General features: G+C 44.1%; 2 protein-coding genes across 2 annotated transcripts in view; one reads left to right on the top strand and one right to left on the bottom strand.

The window, feature by feature from the left end:
- cnnm1 (cyclin and CBS domain divalent metal cation transport mediator 1) overlaps positions 1-7946 on the top strand; it is a gene marked incomplete at both ends in the record, with an annotated part of 16677 nt that extends 8731 nt beyond the window's left edge. Inside the window, 8 exons of the mRNA XM_083694972.1 lie at positions 24-164; positions 377-546; positions 1084-1183; positions 2716-2861; positions 4185-4429; positions 5444-5544; positions 5801-5905; positions 7867-7946. Of these exons, the coding sequence (XP_083551098.1) occupies positions 24-164; positions 377-546; positions 1084-1183; positions 2716-2861; positions 4185-4429; positions 5444-5544; positions 5801-5905; positions 7867-7946 (1088 nt within the window). The remainder of the gene's footprint in view (positions 1-23; positions 165-376; positions 547-1083; positions 1184-2715; positions 2862-4184; positions 4430-5443; positions 5545-5800; positions 5906-7866) is intronic.
- A 3614-nt stretch (positions 7947-11560) lies between these two features.
- got1 (glutamic-oxaloacetic transaminase 1, soluble) lies at positions 11561-19160 on the bottom strand. Its single transcript, XM_083695114.1, has 9 exons — positions 18932-19160; positions 16874-17055; positions 14888-15011; positions 14504-14616; positions 14235-14339; positions 13942-14092; positions 13655-13820; positions 13353-13495; positions 11561-12950 (listed from the first exon to the last, which is right to left on the bottom strand). The coding sequence occupies exons 1-9, from the start codon at positions 19125-19127 to the stop codon at positions 12811-12813; spliced, it is 1320 nt and encodes a 439-aa protein (XP_083551240.1). The 5' UTR covers positions 19128-19160; the 3' UTR covers positions 11561-12810.
- Positions 19161-21114: the final 1954 nt, after the last annotated feature.

Here is a 21114-nt window from a genome sequence, read left to right as displayed (position 1 = left end):
AAGGCATTGTGTTTGTTCTGCAGTTGATAACCGGACCAAGCGGCGTGTGTCTCACCACGAGCGTAAACAGCAGGACTTTTCAGTGTTTAAGATGTCAGAGAACGAGCTCAAAGTAAAGATATCACCCCAGCTGCTCCTTGCAACACATCGCTTCCTGTCCACAGGTAACAGTGTGTGTGTGTGTGTGTGTGTGTGTGTGTGTGTGTGTGTGTGTGTGTGTGTGTTCCTCCAGCTGAAACATGACACAGCTGTGTTAATAATTACCCTTTGACCTCTCCTGTGTGTGTGTTTGTGTGTGTGTGTGTGTGTGTGTGTGTGTGTGTGTGTGTGTGTGTGTGTGTGTGTGTGTGTGTGTGTGCATCTGTCTTGTCTGCAGAGGTGGAGCCGTTCAGGTCGTCTCACCTGTCAGAGAAGATCCTGCTGCGTGTCATCAAACACCCCAGTGTCGTCCAGGAGCTCAAGTTTGATCCCAAGAACAAACGCTCCCCACAACATTTCCTCTTCCAGCGGAACAAGCCAGTGGACTACTTTATCCTGGTTCTGCAGGTAGGATTCTGTACACCCATATTGATGATGGTATTTTGTGGATGTATGGTGTTAATGAACAGTATAATGTATGGTTGGTGTTCTGTTGGCATTCTCACCCACAGACTTTACAGCTCAAACAATCAATCAAATCTATTTGTAAAGTACTTTACAATGACAATTGTCTCAAAGTGCTTTACAAGGGAAAAAAATAGGACACAGTAGCAAGGAAAAACTCCCTGATATAACCTTGAGGAACCATGCTCAGAGGGGGACCCATCCTCCTCCGGCTGGTCAGGTGCTAAACAGTAAACTAATGGAGCTGGAGTCACACTGTCTGGGTCAGGGAAATTACCCCTGCTGTTCTGGAATAGAGCTAAAAGACTCAATAGTATTATTTGAATGAAGAGAGATGCTGGTAAGCAAACTCTTCACTATGAGTTGATGATGTGCTGAGGAGTCTGTCTATGTGTGTGTCTATGTGTGTGTCTATGTGTGTGTCTATGTGTGTGTCTATGTGTGTGTCTATATGTGTGTCTATGTGTCTTGATGTTGCAGGGTCGGGTGGAGGTGGAGATTGGGAAAGAGGCCCTTCGCTTTGAGAATGGAGCTTTCTCCTACTACGGCATGCCAGCCCTCATACCAGCCCTGCCCATGGGTAAATATGTGGACAACCACACAGAGATATATGCTTGTACTCATTATGAGTGAAACTGAAACTATCTAATGCAAATGCTACTCATGACGGTGATGGTGATGGTGAGGATGATGATGGTGATGCTGGAGATGTCAATTGGTTTAGAAGCTATCTTGTAGACAGAACACAATGTGTCTATGCTGAGAATCATAAATCTAGCTTCCTTGAGATTACCAGAGGTGTTCCCCAGGGTTCCATTTTAGCTCCTGTTTTGTTCTCCATTTTTATCAATGCAGATGATACGTTCATCTATCCAAATGGTCCTTCTTTGGTGCAGGCTGCTGAAGAGCTCCACACTGTCTTTCAGTCTCTACAGGCCTCCCTGTACGGTCTAAAAATAGTATTGAATGCACAAAAAACACATCATGTTGTTGTGCTGATTGTATTGTATGTTTTACATTTTGTAATATTGTATTGACTGCTGCTGCTTTCTTGGCCAGTTCTCCCTTGCAAAAGAAACTTTGTGTCTCAATGGGTTTTTTCCTGGTTAAATAAAGGTTAAATAAAATTTAAAAAATGATGATGATGGTGATGATGATGATGGTAATGATGATGATGATGGTGATGGTGTCTTCTTCTCTTGAGCCTGTGAGAGAATATTGCAGCTGTGGGAAAAAAATATGTAACAGCAGTAATTAGAAGCAATTTAAGAAAAATGGTCCAATGGAAAGAAATGACGTGACTTGAACTACATAAGAACCAGCTAAGACTGATAAGCAAACACAAAAGGGATTTTGTATGTCTGTGTGTGTGTGTGTGTGTGTGTGTGTGTGTGTGTGTGTGTGTGTGTGTGTGTGTGTGTCTGTGTGTGTGTGTGTGTGTGTGTGTCTGTGTGTGTGTGTGTGTGTGTGTGTGTGTGTGTGTGTGTGTGTGTGTGTGTGTGTGTGTGTGTGTGTGTGTATATATTTCCACCTCTGAAAATAACTACTTCAGGGTGAAAATAGCTTCAACCCTCCCCCACCCCCTTTTCTCTCTTTCTCTCTCCTGTGTTTACAGTGTGTGCTGACTCAAGTAGTTTCTCTCTGCACTCTCTGTGGGGTTGAGACCCGGTAGCCTATCAGTACCCTAAAGCCAGTCCCTGGCCTTTGTGATGCTCATTCAAATCCTAATCTTAACAAGAAGGGATGGGGGTGGTAATATAGCACTGAACATACTCTTGCTAGATGTCCTTGGAGGGTCATTTAAATCCACAATGACTGCAGTCATTTTGTAATGCACACACACATACACATGCACACACACACATACACACACACACACACACACAGAACTGTGACTAACTGGAGTAAGTGTCGTAATGGGGTAGGAATAGCTCACAAACAGAAGCACAGAAGAGAACAGGACATGCTTACATGTACATAAACAAATGCACAGTTTAGGGTATCATAGGACACATTTTAATTATTGCTTGTGTGTGTGTGTGTGTGTGTGTGTGTGTGTGTGTTTGCGTGCGTGTGCATGCGTGCACATGTGCATGTGTGTGTCCTATCCAGTCCACAGATATGGTTCTCGGAGCAGTGGTCTGAACCAGTCAGACTCAGTTCTATCAGGAGGGAGTGTGGGTCAGCTGAGTACAGGAGGAGGGGTCTACCTACCAGATTACACTGTCAGACAACTCACAGACCTGCAGATCATTAAGGTAACACACACACTTATACACACATGTGCAGACATGCACAGACAGACACACACACACTGACTCACACACCTAATTCTCCTTCTCTGCACTCCCAAACTATTAGATTAGATTAGATCAACTTTATTGATCCCCCAAGGGGGAAACTGGGATAGCCACCCCGCACATAAAATATAGGACACTAAATACAACAAGACATACAAATACAAAAAACATTGCATGCTCATTACATCAGAGACATGATTATATGCATCAGCCCAATAATACAACCAATACAATAATTGTCATAATCATCAAAGTTATGGATCATCCAAATCCACTCTTCCTTCAAAAGAGAGAGAGCTCACTATGTAAAACCATACAGAGCTATAGCAGTACCAATGCTAATACCACATGACCTTCATAATTCATTAGGATACATCATGTAGTCTAGTCACTGAAGAACCTGACAGCTGCTGACACAAAAGACATCTTAAACCATGAGAGGGTGACTATCATATTGCAATATAGTCTGCACATTCTTCCTAGTTTCTGCTTTGTGATGACCTCTAGGGATTCTGGGGTCAGGCCAATAATGGATATTAATGACTACTCCAGGACCAAACTACCAACCCTCCTTTCCTCCAGCAACAGTCCTCAGCCCTGCAACGGGCCTCAGCCCAGTAAATTCCTAAATTCAGTGCTGCCCTTTGAAATGTCTGACTGAACACAGACACATCCTCTCTCCTTCTTCCTGCCTCAGCTGGAGACACACACACACACACACACACACACACACACACACACACACACACACACACACACACACACACACACACACACACACACACACACACATACACACACACACACACACACACACACACACACACACACACACACACACACCCTCTCTTTCTCTTTAATCACTGGGGATAAATGAGCTCCATTTTTAGCATGAATAATTTAGCCGTAGTGATGGATGTACAATCTTACTACACACCACACACTGAGTCTCTCATATTCTCCTGAGTACATACACACACACACTGAGCCTGAACAGACACTATCTCATGCCCTCCCTTTTCATTCAGGCTACATGGACATTGTATTGAAAAGTGAATCAAACAAACATGCATGCACACACACACACACACACACACACACACACACACACGCACACACACACACACACACACGCCTGACCGTATTCACTACAGCTCTGCTATGCTGAACATGTTTGTGTGTGTGTGTGTGTGTGTGTGTGTGTGTGTGTGTGTGTGTGTGTGTGTGTGTGTGTGTGTGTTTATGATGATGGATATATCATTTGTTGATATTCACCTTTAGATCACAAGGAACCACTATCAGAATGCTCTGACAGCCACACGGATGGACAGCTCTCCCCAGACCCCTGACCCTGACTCACTGGCCCCTGAAACCGAGGAGAGACCCCCCATCCCAGAGACCCGCTCCCACAGCATCGCCCTCCCCCTCACACACACCCGACTGGGCCTGACACGCCTCACACACGCCCAGCCCCAGAGCAGCCCCCACAGTACCTCCCAGCTCAATGAGAGGTGCATCGTCCGTAAGTACACCCCCTCCCCCGCCCCCCCCTTTGTGTGTGTGTGTGTGTGTGTGTGTGTGTGTGTGTGTGTGTGTGTGTGTGTGTGTGTGTGTGTGTGTGTGTGTGTGTGTGTGTGTGTATAGGAGAGGGAGAGAGGGAGTTGCATAACTATCATCACAAGCAGATGCCTTTAATGAAAGTCCTTGATATGTTAGACACATGGCTGGATATAGCCCTGATTAGAAAGCAAACAGAAGAAAAATAGAAGTAGAAAAGCCATATTCTGCTCATTTTATTACCTGGAGGAACTGTACTTGTGTTTCTTCAAAATAATTAAGAAATAATAACTTAACATAAGAAATAAGACCCAAAGTTAAGGCCCAAAGAGGAGGGAAGATGTTATTGCACTAGCCAATGATAAGTTGTAGCTCTGTCTTTTAAAATATTTTTGTTATGATAATTTACATATACATGTAAGCACTGTAGGCCCTCAGAGAAAGTGCTGTGCAAATAAAATCATTACCAGGGAGAACATACAGAAGCGGTTTTATATGTAGTATGTTGAAAATTATCCTAGATTCATACACACAGACACACGCATGCACACACATTCACACATGGCTCCTGTGCAAGATAAACCAACACTGATTGGTTTCAAGGCTTAGAGGATATCCCAGATACCATCTGCCCTGTTCTCACTGGCACACCATCCAATGTGTGTGTGTGTGTGTGTGTGTGTGTGTGTGTGTGTGTGTGTGTGTGTGTGTGTGTGTATGTGTGTGTGTGTGTGTGTGTGTGTGTGTGTGTGTGTGTGTGTGTGTGTGTGTGTGTGTGTGTTTGTTCTCTCAGTCATTGAGAAAAAAGTGGTGGAAGGTGGTGAGTAGTATTGTCTTGTACCCCATGAAAGCCTCCTAACCATGCTTGCTCTTAACTTCAGTATGGTCCTCTGGCTCCCTCTAAAGGCACAGAAATTTAAAAGAAAATCTTGTTGCATTTTCATTTGCAGCTGCGCTGATTTTTGTATTTCTTCCACAGGCAGTAAGTCAGACGGCCAGAGGAGTCCCAGTGACGCTGTATTTCTCCGGATGGATGAGATTCCCTACATCCAAGAGGACCGGCCAGAAAGCCATGGAGGGAACGGTGAGGAGAGAACAACCTCAATGACTATGAACTGTTTCCACATTTAAATACAGTTTGATTTGACCAACACATCATCATTAACATCATCACTCTACCTTCCCTCTTTCCCTCCCTCTTTCTCATTTTCCCCTGCCTCTCTCTCTGCACTGTCTCTTTCTCCCCTGTTCAACCCCCCCACTCTTGCTCTTTCTATACCTTCTTTCTCTCTCTCTCTCTCTCTCTCTCTCTCTCTCTCTCCCCCTCTCTGTCTCTCTAGATGCTGTGCCTGTGGAGTCAAACCCGTCCTCCTGTGTTGTCATCAGTTCCCTCTCTCTCTCCAGCTCTGAGGAGAAGCTGGGAAAGAAACTGCTGCGCAAACTGAGTGAGTGATCCCTGTAACAGGGACAGATCTAGGATCAACTTAACATCATCAAATACAAAGGTTAACCATAAGGGAGCAAAACACTAAACTGATCTTAGTTCATTGGCTTGGGAAAACTGCATCTCATTCTCCCTACATGTACCCTAGAAACAGATTCAGTCCGACACTGCTTTCATAGAAGAAGTAGTTCATGGTGAGCCTTGACAGACACACACACACACACACACACACACACACACACACACACACACACACACACACACACACACACACACACACACACACACACACTCACACCTCACACACCTCTCCCCACCTTAAAGCACACCTACACACTATCATCTTTAGTTTGAGCCCAATCTGTCAGACCAGACTTTTTACAAATGTATCCCGTGTTGTAATATGTTGTGTCTCTTACTGCCGCCCACACTTTTCTTCTAGAGTAATAGATACAAATTGGATTTCTTGTATAACGGATCTTTAGTTCACAAAAGTGAGGCAAGCGAAAAAACCCTAACTAAAAATACTATACTTTCTTGCTGCAAAGCTACCAAACAAATAGAATATAAACAACATTTTTTTCTGAGAACATAAACTTGGTTTGTCACTTTTTTTTACCAGAGCTCCATCACATATCAGTGATACCAATAACATCGACCTAAAAGATGAAATGTAGCCTCTCTACAAGTAATGGAAGGGGTTAGGTAGGTCTGTATGTTAAATGATAATTAGCAGAAAATAAACTCAACACTTGTCAGGTGCATATTGCAAGCATAGGCCTAGTCCCCCTTGACCCCAGAACTGCTTTTGCTTTTTTTTCAGTCTTTTCTTTTTTTCAGTTGGAGTGGAGCTCTCATAATGAATCGTTTCCCATTAGTTTTGCACAGAGAGCACATGAGCCTACCTGCCTACCTACCTAACCTGCCTGAACAATTTTTTAAGTCATGCCACCTCTCCGTCGATGATATCTGCATTTTGTGTGCACACACATCTGGTAATGACACAGTCACTGCTGCATAGTACTGTGTCTCCATTGGCATTTCACAGGTGACACCATTGTAAATGACAACCTGCTTGTGATATGGATCATCTTCCAGGAATAGCACTGAACCACACATGAACATGGGCTGGGCTGTTCATGGTGATGCATTAGTATTTGGGGTGCATTTCATCTGGCTGTTTGCACTAGGCTGTGCTGGTGGTAGAATAAAAGTGATGAAATGTAACTTGACGTAGACCTGACACACATGCAACTCATCCCCCATTTCGACCTCAATCTGTCTCTCCACAGTACTCTCTGCATGAGTTGCACCTTTGCTAATGTAAACTCTTATCTGGTCCCTGTTGTACTGCTTGATTACATCTTTATTTCTGGAATTTCTTATAGCAGGTGTGAAAATGTTGCTCCAAACTGGCATTTTGCAGATTGCTTGTTCACGACGAGGGATGCTCCTCTTTTCACTTGCACACAGACGTAATAATCATCTCCACACCGCACCGCATGTTGACATGTTTTGACAAGTTTTGACAAGAAGAAAAGCACATGTAGTAAAACACCTAACCCTAACCCATGAGACACATAAGCCAATAATAGACCCATATGACCCTCTACGTAGCCTACTTGCAGTATCAAGTTCATTCCTAAACTCTTTAAACACTTTATAACACACATATTTCTCTGCAGCCACTGCTGCCCTTTGGCTCTTCAAATCCTCATTTCATGACCAAAGTGAAGCGGGTCATCCGTTATACAAGTAATCAACTTTGCATGGCCTTAGGGAGGTTATTTCAAAAATAAATTTTCACATTTGTTTTTATATTGATGATTAGTGGAGGCTGTAGCTATAGCATGGGTTCCAGCGTTCAACAACCCTGCATCTTTCACAAAAACTTGTGAAAAGTGCTATAAACACAGCTTTGATTTAATTCTTGTAGCTATATATCTATCCCTATGGTTCCAGGTACCAAGAAGAGGAAAAAGTCTCGCGATGGAGACAAGAGTGTGGAGGAGAACTCAGAGCAACACCTGGTGAAGACCTAACACCGTGCCAGAGAGAGACACTCTATCTCAGGAGCTCTCTATCTCAACCTCATGGGAAACTCTCACAGCTGTTCAGCTCCAACCCTAATTGTCGCCCTACCACATAGACCACCTCCAGTAGACCTCCTCCAGTAGACCACCTCCTACCCTGAGGGTCTACCTACCACATAGACCACCTCCAGTAGACCACCTCCAATAGACCACCTCCTGCCCTGATGGTCTACCTACCACATAGACCACCTCCAGTAGACCACCTCCTGCCCTGATGGTCTACCTACCACATAGACCACCTCCAGTAGACCACCTCCTACCCTGAGGGTCTACCTACCACATAGACCACCTCCAGTAGACCACCTCCTACCCTGAGGGTCTACCTACCACATAGACCACCTCCAGTAGATCACCTCCTACCCTGAGGGTCTACCTACCACATAGACCACCTCCAGTAGACCTCCTCCAGTAGACCACCTCCTGCCCTGATGGTCTACCTACCATATAGACCACCTCCAGTAGACCACCTCCTGCCCTTAGGGTCTACCTACCACATAGACCACCTCCAGTAGACCACCTCCTACCCTGGGGGTCTACCTACCACATAGACCACCTCCAGTAGACCTCCTCCAGTAGACCACCTCCTGCCCTGATGGTCTACCTACCACATAGACCACCTCCAGTAGACCACTTCCTACCCTGAGGGTCTACCTACCACATAGACCACCTCCAGTAGACCACCTCCTACCCTGAGGGTCTACCTACCACATAGACCACCTCCAGTAGACCACCTCCTACCCTGAGGGTCTACCTACCACATAGACCACCTCCAGTAGATCACCTCCTACCTTGAGGGTCTACCTACCACATAGACCACCTCCAGTAGACCTCCTCCAGTAGACCACCTCCTGCCCTGATGGTCTACCTACCATATAGACCACCTCCAGTAGACCACCTCCTACCCTTAGGGTCTACCTACCACATAGACCACCTCCAGTAGACCACCTCCTACCCTGAGGGTCTACCTACCACATAGACCACCTCCAGTAGACCTCCTCCAGTAGACCACCTCCTACCCTGATGGTCTACCTACCACATACACCACCTCCAGTAGACCACCTCCTGCCCTGATGGTCTACCTACCACATAGACCTCCTCCAGTAGACCACCTCCTGCCCTGATGGTCTACCTACCACATAGACCACCTCCAAACCTCTTTCTGATCTATCAACATTAACCCTGCAAACCCTCACCTTTGAAACAGAGGGAGTGTGCTGCTGTCTGACAGACTACTGATTTATTGATGATCTATCTATGTGTTTATTTTGAATGTTTATTTCCTGCTATCCATTTCAACTCTACAAGAGAGGAGTCAAAGTAGGAGGAACAGAAGAAGAGGAAAACAAGCCTATCTGAGCTGTCTCAGATCTTTTTCTTGATAAACCAAGACGACAACCATTGGTCAACTACCATCAGCTGGTTTCTGCCCAGGGAGCAGTTCTGATCCTGCCATCTTCATGCCATCCACTGCCAGTGTTGTGACCACACATTGGCCACAGGCCAACACACACCAGCCAATAGAGAAAGCACAATTTTTACAATACAATCCCTGGGACTTTTTCCAGATTGAGGGGAGATATTAGTATGTATTATTATTATTATTATTATTATTATAGAGAGAAAGCCATAGATTATTGAAAACTAACTTGAACGACTACTGAACGTGCTGAAACCTCTCACCTCAAAAGATATGCAATATTCAAAATACCCCCACAACATATGGCACAATATTTACCCCAAAGTTTTATACAGTAGGTATTTTATTATGAGATGAAACTAGACGAGACTGCCATACCAGTCACTGGTTATCTTGGACATCACCTCATTCCCATCATCACAGATACACACACACACGCACACACACACACACACACACACACACACACACACGCATGAACGTACACACAATACACACACACACACACAGTAGACACACACACAATACACACACACACACACACAGTAGACACACACACAATACACACTCACATACTCTTCTGAATCCTCACCATTCAATGCTACCTTCATATCATTTCCAATGCTGCTTAAGCCTGACATAGCATAGGCTATGTAGCTGTCATAGATGTGACATATACTGTAGCTGTGAATCTGTGAATAACCCATGATGTTGTGAAGTGCTACACCTACATGCATGATTTCACTAGCTAAATACTAACTACACAGAAGCAAAGGCCAGTCTAACCTTGAGGAATGGGCTGCACTTGGGGGGGGGGGTGGGTGGGTGGGGGGGGGGTAGTGTAGTGGTCCATGGAACACTGACTATATCTATGAGCCATAAGCATGAGAGATGAGACATGAGTCTGAGATCAATAGACAGCATTATCAGACCAACAGCCACTGCATACAGAGTTCAGGGCATCATAACACACACTGCAAAGACAGCCCCACTAGTCTCAGGGGATAAGGTCCTTCCAATGGATGCTGGCAAGCTACTTTATAAGATTGCCAATGCACACTGGTTTGAAGGGATCGAGAGAGAGTAGGAGACTACTGTAAACTAAATGAGATGGGATGTTCTGTAGGTCCTTTCAAGCAATAGTAATTATTAAATCTGCATTCAAAAAAGATATCCATTGGTTAGCTGCTATTAGGTTCAGTTAAAAGTTAGCAGTTCTTTATTGTGCAATAATGACAGATGACCCTGCCTAACTCTAACGAGAACAGAGAGGGAGATATTGAGAGATCCTGCGTCACAGAACTGCATTGCAGGGATGGGGGGAGGAGATGTGACACACTGACTGACGTCAAGCCACTGCCTCCCTTTACATACTTACACACAGGGGACTTTGAGGACAATGACACTCTCAGACACTGATCCATTCTGCCTGGAAGGGCTACAGAAGCACAGATGAACACACACACACACACACACACACACAGACACACACAAATAAACAGCAGGATCCCTCACAACCTGACTAATAGCAGCCTCTCTCAGTCGTATATGTCAGAGATGATTTTTGGTAGAGGTGAGAGATATAGTGTTATCATTTATATAGATTATAATGTTCACAAAATACTAATGAGAGACAAGGATTTTTATAAGATCGCTATACACGATATACAAAGATGAGTGACAGTTTATGATGATTTTCATAATACCAAGAGACAAACCTCCCTACATTTGAAATAAGTACAATGAACTCCTCAATAAACAGATTCTAACTGATTCCTGTCTACCTTGTTATCTTATCTTGTCCACATTTGTGTTTCCAACACATAATTTAGGTGTCATGTAATATAAAAACTCTTTTGATGGGAATTATCTTTTTCACTACCTTGTTATTGTCATCTGTGATAACAGCCTAATCACACTGGAACCACACAGACACAGACAGAGGACGTTCACCTCTGGTCAGTAGTCAGTCTGTCAAAGAAATACATTTTCAATTTGTCTAACCCCAAAGAAACCACACTTGAAACTGCTTAGAAAAGCAACAGAAAAAGCTATTTCAATAATTTGACACATGCCCACACAGAATATGTATGATGACAAAAACAATGAAATTGTATCATGAATGACAGTACACTACTTAGTTTCTACTCCATGTTTATTACTGAACAGTATTTGTACCAGCATTTAATTCATAAGACATTCGATTTTGGTGTGCTGACATTTTACACTTTGAATTGCTGACTTGAGTCGTAAAGGTCTAGAGTACACAGGGTGACCCATGTACTCTACCGACATATAGACAGAACAGCTGAGAGAGCATTTGTGCATTTGGAACATTTGTGCGATTGAGATGAGACTGATGAGAACTTTGTTTTAGTGCAAATGTGCGACTGTGCAGACTGAACATTCACTTGGTACAAGCTTGATTGTAATATCAGAATGACGTAAATCAGAAATAGATTAAACACGTTCAGTAGGCACTAAACAGGTCCAATATATTAAGGAAAAAAGTTTTCCAATAAAATGGTTAATTTTCTCTCTGATGGAGAACATCTGTTTGCACCTACTGAACACAACCCCAGAGACTAAAGCCTGCCCCAACAGGGCACCCGTAGACACACACTCTACACCAGGTTAAGACTGAGGTATTCATACAGGATTTCATCTTCAAGATTCCCAACATGGCCACAAAGAAACATGATTGTAAATACAATATATGTGGTTCAAGTTCGGTTCAATAATATCATCCTTATTGCATACATTTCTGTTTCTCTTTTACATAAGATTGATTGGTCTATAAGACTTTCTTCTACATAGCAGCTAATTTGGTCAACAAAATGATTCCTTCCCAGACCATCTCATCCTACTAATCATACAGGTTTAAATAAAAACAGGGAATGTGCCATTAACAGTTGGGATACAATGATCACAAACAAATGGCAATCATATGGTCATATTAATACTATTCAACAATGGAAGACCTAAAGTAAAACATCAACAGATTAAACTCTGCCTTATTGTGAAACCACACAGCATCTACACAGTGCTGTTCAATGAGACAGGACTGAGGACTACTCAACAAAAACACTACAGACTGACAACTTAAATTACATCACACTCCATTGCAAGTAGAGGATACAGGGAACAAACACGAAGACAAATCATTAACACTTCTCTTTAACAATTACGCTGCATTGTGAATAAATTCAAGGTTTAAAATAGAATGCATCTCTAGACAGTGATGTCATCAAGCCAGTGTACACTGGTGTGCTGGAAGTTGGGTGGGGGTGGAGGTGAGGTGGCAATTTGTGTGTTTGGTGTGAGATATCAGCCTGACATACACACACGTTGGGAAAGGAGGAAGTGCTGGATGGGGGTTATGGGTAATGTAGTTCTCTACTGGACATTGGTGACAGCATCATGGATAGATTCGGCCACATAGTCGATGTTCTTGGTGGTCAGACCACACATGTTTATACGACCACTGGCCATCAGGTAGATGTGTCTCTCCCTGATCATGTACTCCACTTGTTTGGCTGTGGAGGAGGAAAAGAAAGAGGGGAGAAAGAAAGAGAGCGAGAGAGAGGCACAGTTGTAATGTAAACAGTAACTTCAGGTAAACAGGAACACCAGTTTATGGACACCGCGCATGTCTGTGCCGGTGTACTGTGTATCAGGCATCAGCGCTTCCTTCTGTAGGTGTGAGTGTTCTCTGTGGTGTGTAAGCTGAGGTGTCTATCATTCCCAATAAGACCATTTCCCTGGCTGTTTGAATCTCCCAAGATGCGTTTAAATATTTAGACTGGTATTTAGCACAAAAACACACCATAGTGAAGTTCTGCTCAGAGGTTGAGATTGGTGTAGCTTAATATTTCTATGTATGTGCATGCTTCTGTGTTTGTGTGCTTGCTTGCACGCACGCGTGTGTGTACACTCACAGTTCAGGCCAGTGAAGCTGAACATGCCGATCTGCTGTGTGATGTGGTCCCATGTCCCTGGTGTTCCCAGAGCCTGGAGTTTGGCCTTCAGCTGAGCTCTCATCAGCAACACCCTGTCTGCCATGGTCTTCACATTATCCTTCCTACAGCAGGGAGAAAGATGGGGGTGAGTGAGAGAGAGAGCTTCGCATTGGCATTGGTGAGGGGAAAACAATGGAAGGAATTAGACCTATGCTAACTTCTAACAGGCTTCAACTTCAGCAGAACTGTGCAAGTGTGTGTGTGTGTGTGTGTGTGAGTACCATTCAGCAAAGAGCTCTGGTGTGTTGAGTGTGATGGCGACCAGGCGAGCCCCCTGTGAGGGGGGGTTGGACCAGGTGGTTCTAACAATCTTTTCCATCTGAGAGAGAACCCTCTTCAGGTTCTCTTGATCCCGTGCCACAATCGTCAGGTTCCCCACACGCTCATCTGACCGGAGGGTAAGACAGAATTTTGTACACTGTACATATTTCACAGTCTATATATAATCAAGTGTGTGTGTGTGCTAGTGTGGTGTGTTTTAGTGTGTGTGTGTGTGTGTGTGTCTTACTGTAGAGGCCAAAGTTCTTAGAGAATGACTGGGCACAGAACATCTCGAACCCCTGGGACACAAAGTAGCGCACAGCCCAGGCATCCTTATCCAGGCTGCCCGAGGCAAAGCCTTGGTATGCAGAGTCAAAGAACACAAATAGATTTCTCCGCTGGAGACAAGAGAAGAGAAAAGGTTAAAATCTTAAGCAAACTTCATCAATGAAAATGCATGCAAAACACTTACATAGCTGTGCCTGTGTTATCAATTCAAAACCTTGTGTAAGTAGATGTGTGTTCATAACAGCGTCTCACCTTCATGACTTCAGCGACCTGCTTCCACTCCTCGTGGGTAGGGTCTGTTCCTGTGGGGTTGTGGGCGCATGCGTGCAAAACAAAGATGGAGTGCTCTGGGGAACTCTGGAGCAAGGTGAAAGGTCAAATGATTAGAAGGCAAAAATGGATTAATTTCCTTGATTTGAAAACAGGTATAATTTGCACCAAGGAGCAAACACTTAGTGAATCATGTCCCTCAGATTTTGAGAGGTGGACCCTATGTCATCAACACAAGTTCAACCGCTCACCTCTAGGTCGCCAAGGAAACCAGCAAGATCCAGGCCGCGCTTCTCAGCATCCCAGTACTTGTACGGACGGACATCCTCGAATCCGGCGTTGGCAAACACTGCGTTATGGTTCTCTGGAAGTGGTAGAGCAGATATTACACCAATGCTGAATCTACACCTACACCTGCAGTGAGACGTTGTGCTTTGTGTTTTAAACTGTATCAGTGCAGTAATGTGGATTGTGCAGCTGAGGTTTTTCCACTTATAGTACAGTACTGTGATTTTAAACCTAAAAGCGTCACATGAAGTTTCCTTGGGCAAACTACTATTCCTGAAATATCGGCAGGAATTAAATTCCACATATTATCTCTGGACTCTCAACAGAGAGACGGTGTCATTTTTTACCCCAGGTAGGAGCAGAAACGTAGACAGGTGTTTTGGTGTTGTTGCTTCCGTTGTACCAGCGACGCAAGAACTCTGCCCCCATCTTCAGAGCTCCTGTACCTCCCAGACACTGTACAGCCCCCACCTGAGAGAGAGAGAGAAGAGACCCAAATGCTCTCAGACAGAGTGTGGACTCCTGCTGAGGAGTTGACTATGCAAGTGAAGAAAAACTCTCCTTTTCCCACTACCAACCAACCAATACTAACCTACCTACCTACTGTACCTACCTACCAACCAACACTAACCCACCTACTGTACCTACCTACCAACCAACCAACCAACACTAACCTACCTACTGTACCTACCTACCAACACTAACCTACCTACTGTACCTACCAACCAACCAACACTAACCTACCTACTGTACCTACCAACCAACACTAACCTACCTACTGTACCTACCTACCAACACTAACCTACCTACTGTACCTACCAACCAACCAATACTAACCTACCTACTGTACCTACCTACCAACCAACCAACACTAACCTACCTACTGTACCTACCAACCAACCAACCAACACTAACCTACCTACTGTACCTACCTACCAACACTAACCTACCTACTGTACCTACCAACCAACCAATACTAACCTACCTACTGTACCTACCTACCAACACTAACCTACCTACTGTACCTACCTACTGTACCTACCAACCAACCAACCAACACTAACCTACCTACTGTACCTACCTACCAACACTAACCTACCTACTGTACCTACCAACCAACCAATACTAACCTACCTACTGTACCTACCTACCAACACTAACCTACCTACTGTACCTACCTACCAACACTAACCTACCTACTGTACCTACCAACCAACCAATACTAACCTACCTACTGTACCTACCAACCAACACTAACCTACCTACCTACTATGTTCTCCTCTTCCCACTACCAACCAACACTAACTCACCTACTGTACCTACCTACCAACCAACCAATACTAACCTACCTACTGTACCTACCTACCAACCAACCAACACTAACCCACCCACTGTACCTACCAACCAACACTAACCCACCTACTGTACCTACCTACCAACCAACCAATACTAACCTACCTACTGTACCTACCTACCAACCAACCAACACTAACCTACCTACTGTACCTACCTACCTACCAACCAACACTAACCCACCTACTGTACCTACCTACCTACCAACCAACACTAACCCACCCACTGTACCTACCAACCAACACTAACCCACCTACTGTACCTACCTACCAACCAACCAATACTAACCTACCTACTGTACCTACCTACCAACCAACCAACACTAACCTACCTACTGTACCTACCTACCAACACTAACCTACCTACTGTACCTACCAACCAACCAACACTAACCTACCTACTGTACCTACCAACCAACACTAACCTACCTACCTACTGTACCTACCTACCAACCAACCAACCAATACTAACCTACCTACTGTACCTACCTACCTACCAACCAACACTAACCTACCTACTGTACCTACCTACCAACACTAACCTATTTACTGTACCTACCAACAAACCAACCAACACTAACCTACCAACCAACCAACTCTAACCCACCCACTGTACCTACCTACTGTACCTACCAACCAACACTAACCTACCTACCTACCTACCATCCAACCAACACTAACCCACCTACCTACCAACCAACCAACACTAACCTACCTACCTACTGTACCAACCAACCAACCAATACTAACCTACCTACCTACCAACCAACACTAACCTACCTACCAACCAACCAACACTAACCTACCTAGCTACTGTACCTACCAACCAACCAACACTAATCTACCTACCTACTGTACCTACCTACCTACCAACACTAACCTACCTATCTACTGTACCTACCAACCAACCATGTTCTCCTCTTCCTACTACCTACCTACCTACTAACCTACCCTGTTCTCTTCTTCCTACTACCTACACACCCTGTTTTCATGGATGGCAGGGCTGTCATCTCCCAGGGCGATCTTGGAGGCAGAGGATCTGAACTCTGGCAGGCCCAGAATGGGGAGGTACTCATGGTTCAGACTATCGTCCTCTACGATGATCTTCTCCACCTTCTTTACCACTGGCAGAACCCACGGCTGGCCCTCATCTGTCCTGTAGGCTGGGGTGGGGAGTTATGGTAATGAATGAGAGAGAGATACTGAGTATCAAAGACCTGAGGTTCTTTTTTATCACCAGGCAATATAAGCTCTTGTAGTGCTGATTAAGGTACTAGGTCTAATAATGAATGGTGCAGACATGGGCTGGACTAAACCGGATAGAAACTGATCAACATTAAAGACTACAGCTGTGAACTTTTACCTGCTGTCCTCAATTCCACGGATACCCAGTAAACCATCACCTAAAGTAAACATTGTTCTTGAGCTTCAGAGGAAACACATAACTAACTGTTTCTTTCTTTCTGTGTAGAGAAAAGACACTTAACTGCTTACTGATTTGCTGTAAAAGCCAAAAGTAAAAGTGTCTCTGTAACAGTGAGCAAGCTTCCTGCTCAATCACTTTTCTGCCTGGGTAGATTCTGTTGGCTATTCAGTTAAAATAGTGTGATTTTGCTATGGGTGGGTAGTAAACAGAAAAAAGGTTGTACAATTCAGCAAAGAAAATGGGTGTGACTGTAAGTGTAAAATGGTTTGTTAGAAGTGTCATTAGACCAGTGGTATTAGGATGCTGAGTGGATTATCTAAGAATGACAACAAATGGTGTGGCCCATTTCAGCCAGCTACTCAGAGCACCGTTTACTGTAGCATGGGATTACTAGACTTTAGCCCTAATGTGCTAATCAGGGAAACTCAGGTATATCTGCTGCTGTGTGAACAGTTCATATTCACAGTTATAAGTCTCACAGTACAGAGATCGCTCTCTACTCTACTGGAGAGGCCCTGTTTCTAGGCTATACTGAAAATGAACATTTCTTCCTCCCGTATTTGAAATGATCACTGATCTGACATAATTGGATTGGTGAAAGCAATGCAGTGGAACACTTGCTTACACCTATCAAATCATGTTTACTTTAGGGGAAGGAGGCACTCCTCTCTCTCTCCTCCCCCACCGCTCCATGAGCTCTTAAATACAGCTTTTAACACTATGTGAAAAGAGTGCTTTGGCCTCTTCCTCTGGTGCACTACTGATGTAGCAGAATGCTAATCCTGTAGTTCAGTGGGACCAAGCTGTCACAGGCTTCCAATGCATGCTTGAAAAGACATGCGCGCACACACACACAGATTTTGGCCCCCTAGCTACACTGTTACATAAAAACAACAACAGCACTCTCTCCACAAGGCAACAATCAGTAGTGAGGTCCCTAGGGGGAAAGGGCACTGAACTGTGTGTAATGTGTATTGACTAGCACTGTGAGTGAGTGGGGTAATTATCATACAGAACAAGTGGGCGGGTCTAGAACTACACAGAACCGCCTGTGAATAGGAGCTTGACTGAGCTACACCTAAAGGGTATGGTCCTCCCTACCCTAATCCTGTGACAGTACCAGTGCTCTGCATGGCTGCCAATGACAGCATAATGCACAATCATCACACCAAGGACACTAGAGCTGGACTCTGGGACACCAGGGCCCTGTTTGAGCACCTGCAACATGAAAACTGTCCTTCTAACATAGCTTCCTTATGGGCCTAATCGCTGATCTGATAGTTACACATTTAATTAGACAGGTGAAACAAGGGTTCCATTGCATAGGTCTAGTTTTCACAAAAAACTGTCAATTCAGAGATATGGTTACTTAGCTAACAATGATGGCTTGCTGGCTAGTTCAGCTCATCAATTTCAATAGAAAGCAAAATCTTGCAAACAAGAATGTGCATGAGCAGATAAATCTCAGTTGAAATGGGTCTGAACAGCTTGCTGCAATAACAATGTAGCTAGCTAGCATTTAGCTAACGTTTGTCAACTTGTTCTGCTAGTTACTACTTGACACGGAGTGACAGGTACCCTGCACTGGCCGAAGACGCATCACCATCGCTTACCTCCAACTCCGAGATTCACCTTGTTGGGGTTCTGGTCGTCTTTGAAATCTGACGACAATTTAAAGACAGCCACTGGTGCGGCTTGAGGAACCTCACCGAATATCGACATTATTTTAAATATTGCCGGGATGGAGTATGGAAAAGACGAATATAAGCCGCTAGTCAGTCTATGGACAAATAGGGTTAGGTGAAGCATTAACGGTCTTTTTTATGGACGAGATCGGAAGGGACTTTCACCTTCAACTTGGATTTGGCAATTGGCGAGGAGAAATGAGAATGGGCGTGAGGGATTTCACCAATAGCAAAGATAGTGCATAGGTTCCAAGAGTGATCAGCTGACCCCAAAACAGCCAATCATAATGAGAATATTAAAAGGTCAAGGGGTAAAATAATCTGACAGCAATGGCAACTGACCAATAAAAATCCCTTTAAGAGATTGACATATATCTAAGCAAATCAGACTCTTATCCCATGAAGGGAGGCTGACTCAAAAGCAAAGCCCTTTCTCAATTGTCCGAAAATCCGTCCTCTCCTCGACATCTCCGTTCTCTTGTCTTCCATGACCCTGTAGCCGACAAGTGGTAGCCATATTTAAGCGTATCAATTGTCAAACAGGTGGATTCCTCCCTGTCCTCGCCTCTTCGACGAGGTGCCCCGCTGAAAAAGAAAGAGTTTGTAGGATTTCTGCTTATGCATGTTGAAAACCGCAACACAAGCGCTTGTCTGTCCACATTCGAGATTAATCAAAAGAGTAGGCTAGGACATAATATCCTACACAACATATCAACAATTCTTACAACTAAATACATTCTAGGAGTTATTACAATAATAACAAAAATGAGTAAACGTGTGTTAGAAATACATTTTTAAACCCAAAAAAGTGACGGTATTCTGTTTTTGTATTCTGTTGAGTGGAGAAATTACGATAAATATCATTCCCACGCATGTGAGTCATGAGGTCGAAATGTATCTTGTAAAGTAATCTAACCCAAAAGCTAGGAGGATTTTTTGCATGAACAGTTGTTACAATGAAAACGAGTTCCCACATAACAACTAGTGTCCTCATGTCTACAATGAAAATGTAATACTCGTTTTCTCTTTAAAAATATGTATGCACTTGATGATTTATACATTATTTTTCAATGAGTCCAAATACTAAAAATCCCTCCTTCCTTGTCTCACTTGAGAAACTAATTCCCTTTTCCTCCACAAGGTTGTGCCATAAGCTTGCTATTCAGGATGTGAGTCAGTAGTCACAGCCACTGCAGGCATTGGTTCTAGACTTTGCTTCCAGTCTAGGCCTTTCTCTGGTTTTGAACCGTGTCCAAGTTCCATCAACATGATTTTTCTAGCAGTAGTAGGAGAGGTAGGAGATGCCCAGATCCAGAATCAGCTTACCCCTTTGAAATCTGCCCCCAAAAAGTGCCAACTGGAAAAAGTAGCTTTACAAATTGACTAACAAGCCATAATGGTACAGCAAAAGCCATAAAAAAGCCATAATTGTACAGCAAAGGACTCACATACAAGTTGTTAATCCCTCTGTCAACCCAGTTTGAGATGCATAATGAGCTGTTGGCTTCCATCAACACATGAATCAGAATCCAAACCAAACACGATGGTTTGAGATGCCAACAACATTTATCTTGCCAGCACATTATTGGAGCGAGTGTGTGTATGGACCTACCCACCACTGCTCCCTCATCTGTCCTGTCCTGTCCTGAGGGCCTGGGTTGAGCCAGTGTGTAAACATCCAGGCTTTTGCGCGCTCCCTGTCAGCTGTCTCCCAGAGGTGAAGTGCTTGATAAATGAAGGCCACTTCACTCTCTGCTCTTTCCTCCCAGCCCCTAGATTAAAATGTAACATTTCTCAGTTCCACTGGAGAAGAGCAGCCATGTGCAATGCTTCAGTGCTCCCTGTTAGTGCTTCTTGGTGGTTAAGAGCATTATGTAGGCCTACCTTGTATGGAATTTATAAATACTAAAGGCAAAAGAGCTAAATAGACTGTATAGTAGACCTTTACTGTACAGTATACTCAGTCACCCCCTGCCCCCCTCCATCTCTCCCCTGTCTCCCCACCCCCCTCTGCCTCTCTCTCTCTCTGACAGACGATGTTTTCATTCTTTCCAACCAGGTGAGGGTGTTACCTGTCACTGTCAGGCCGGCAATTATAGGATTTGATCTCC

The sequence above is a fragment of the Argentina silus genome (genome assembly GCF_951799395.1).
Source record: "Argentina silus genome assembly, chromosome: X".
NCBI lineage: Eukaryota > Metazoa > Chordata > Actinopteri > Argentiniformes > Argentinidae > Argentina > Argentina silus.
This window is presented reverse-complemented; position numbering and strand designations above follow the sequence as displayed.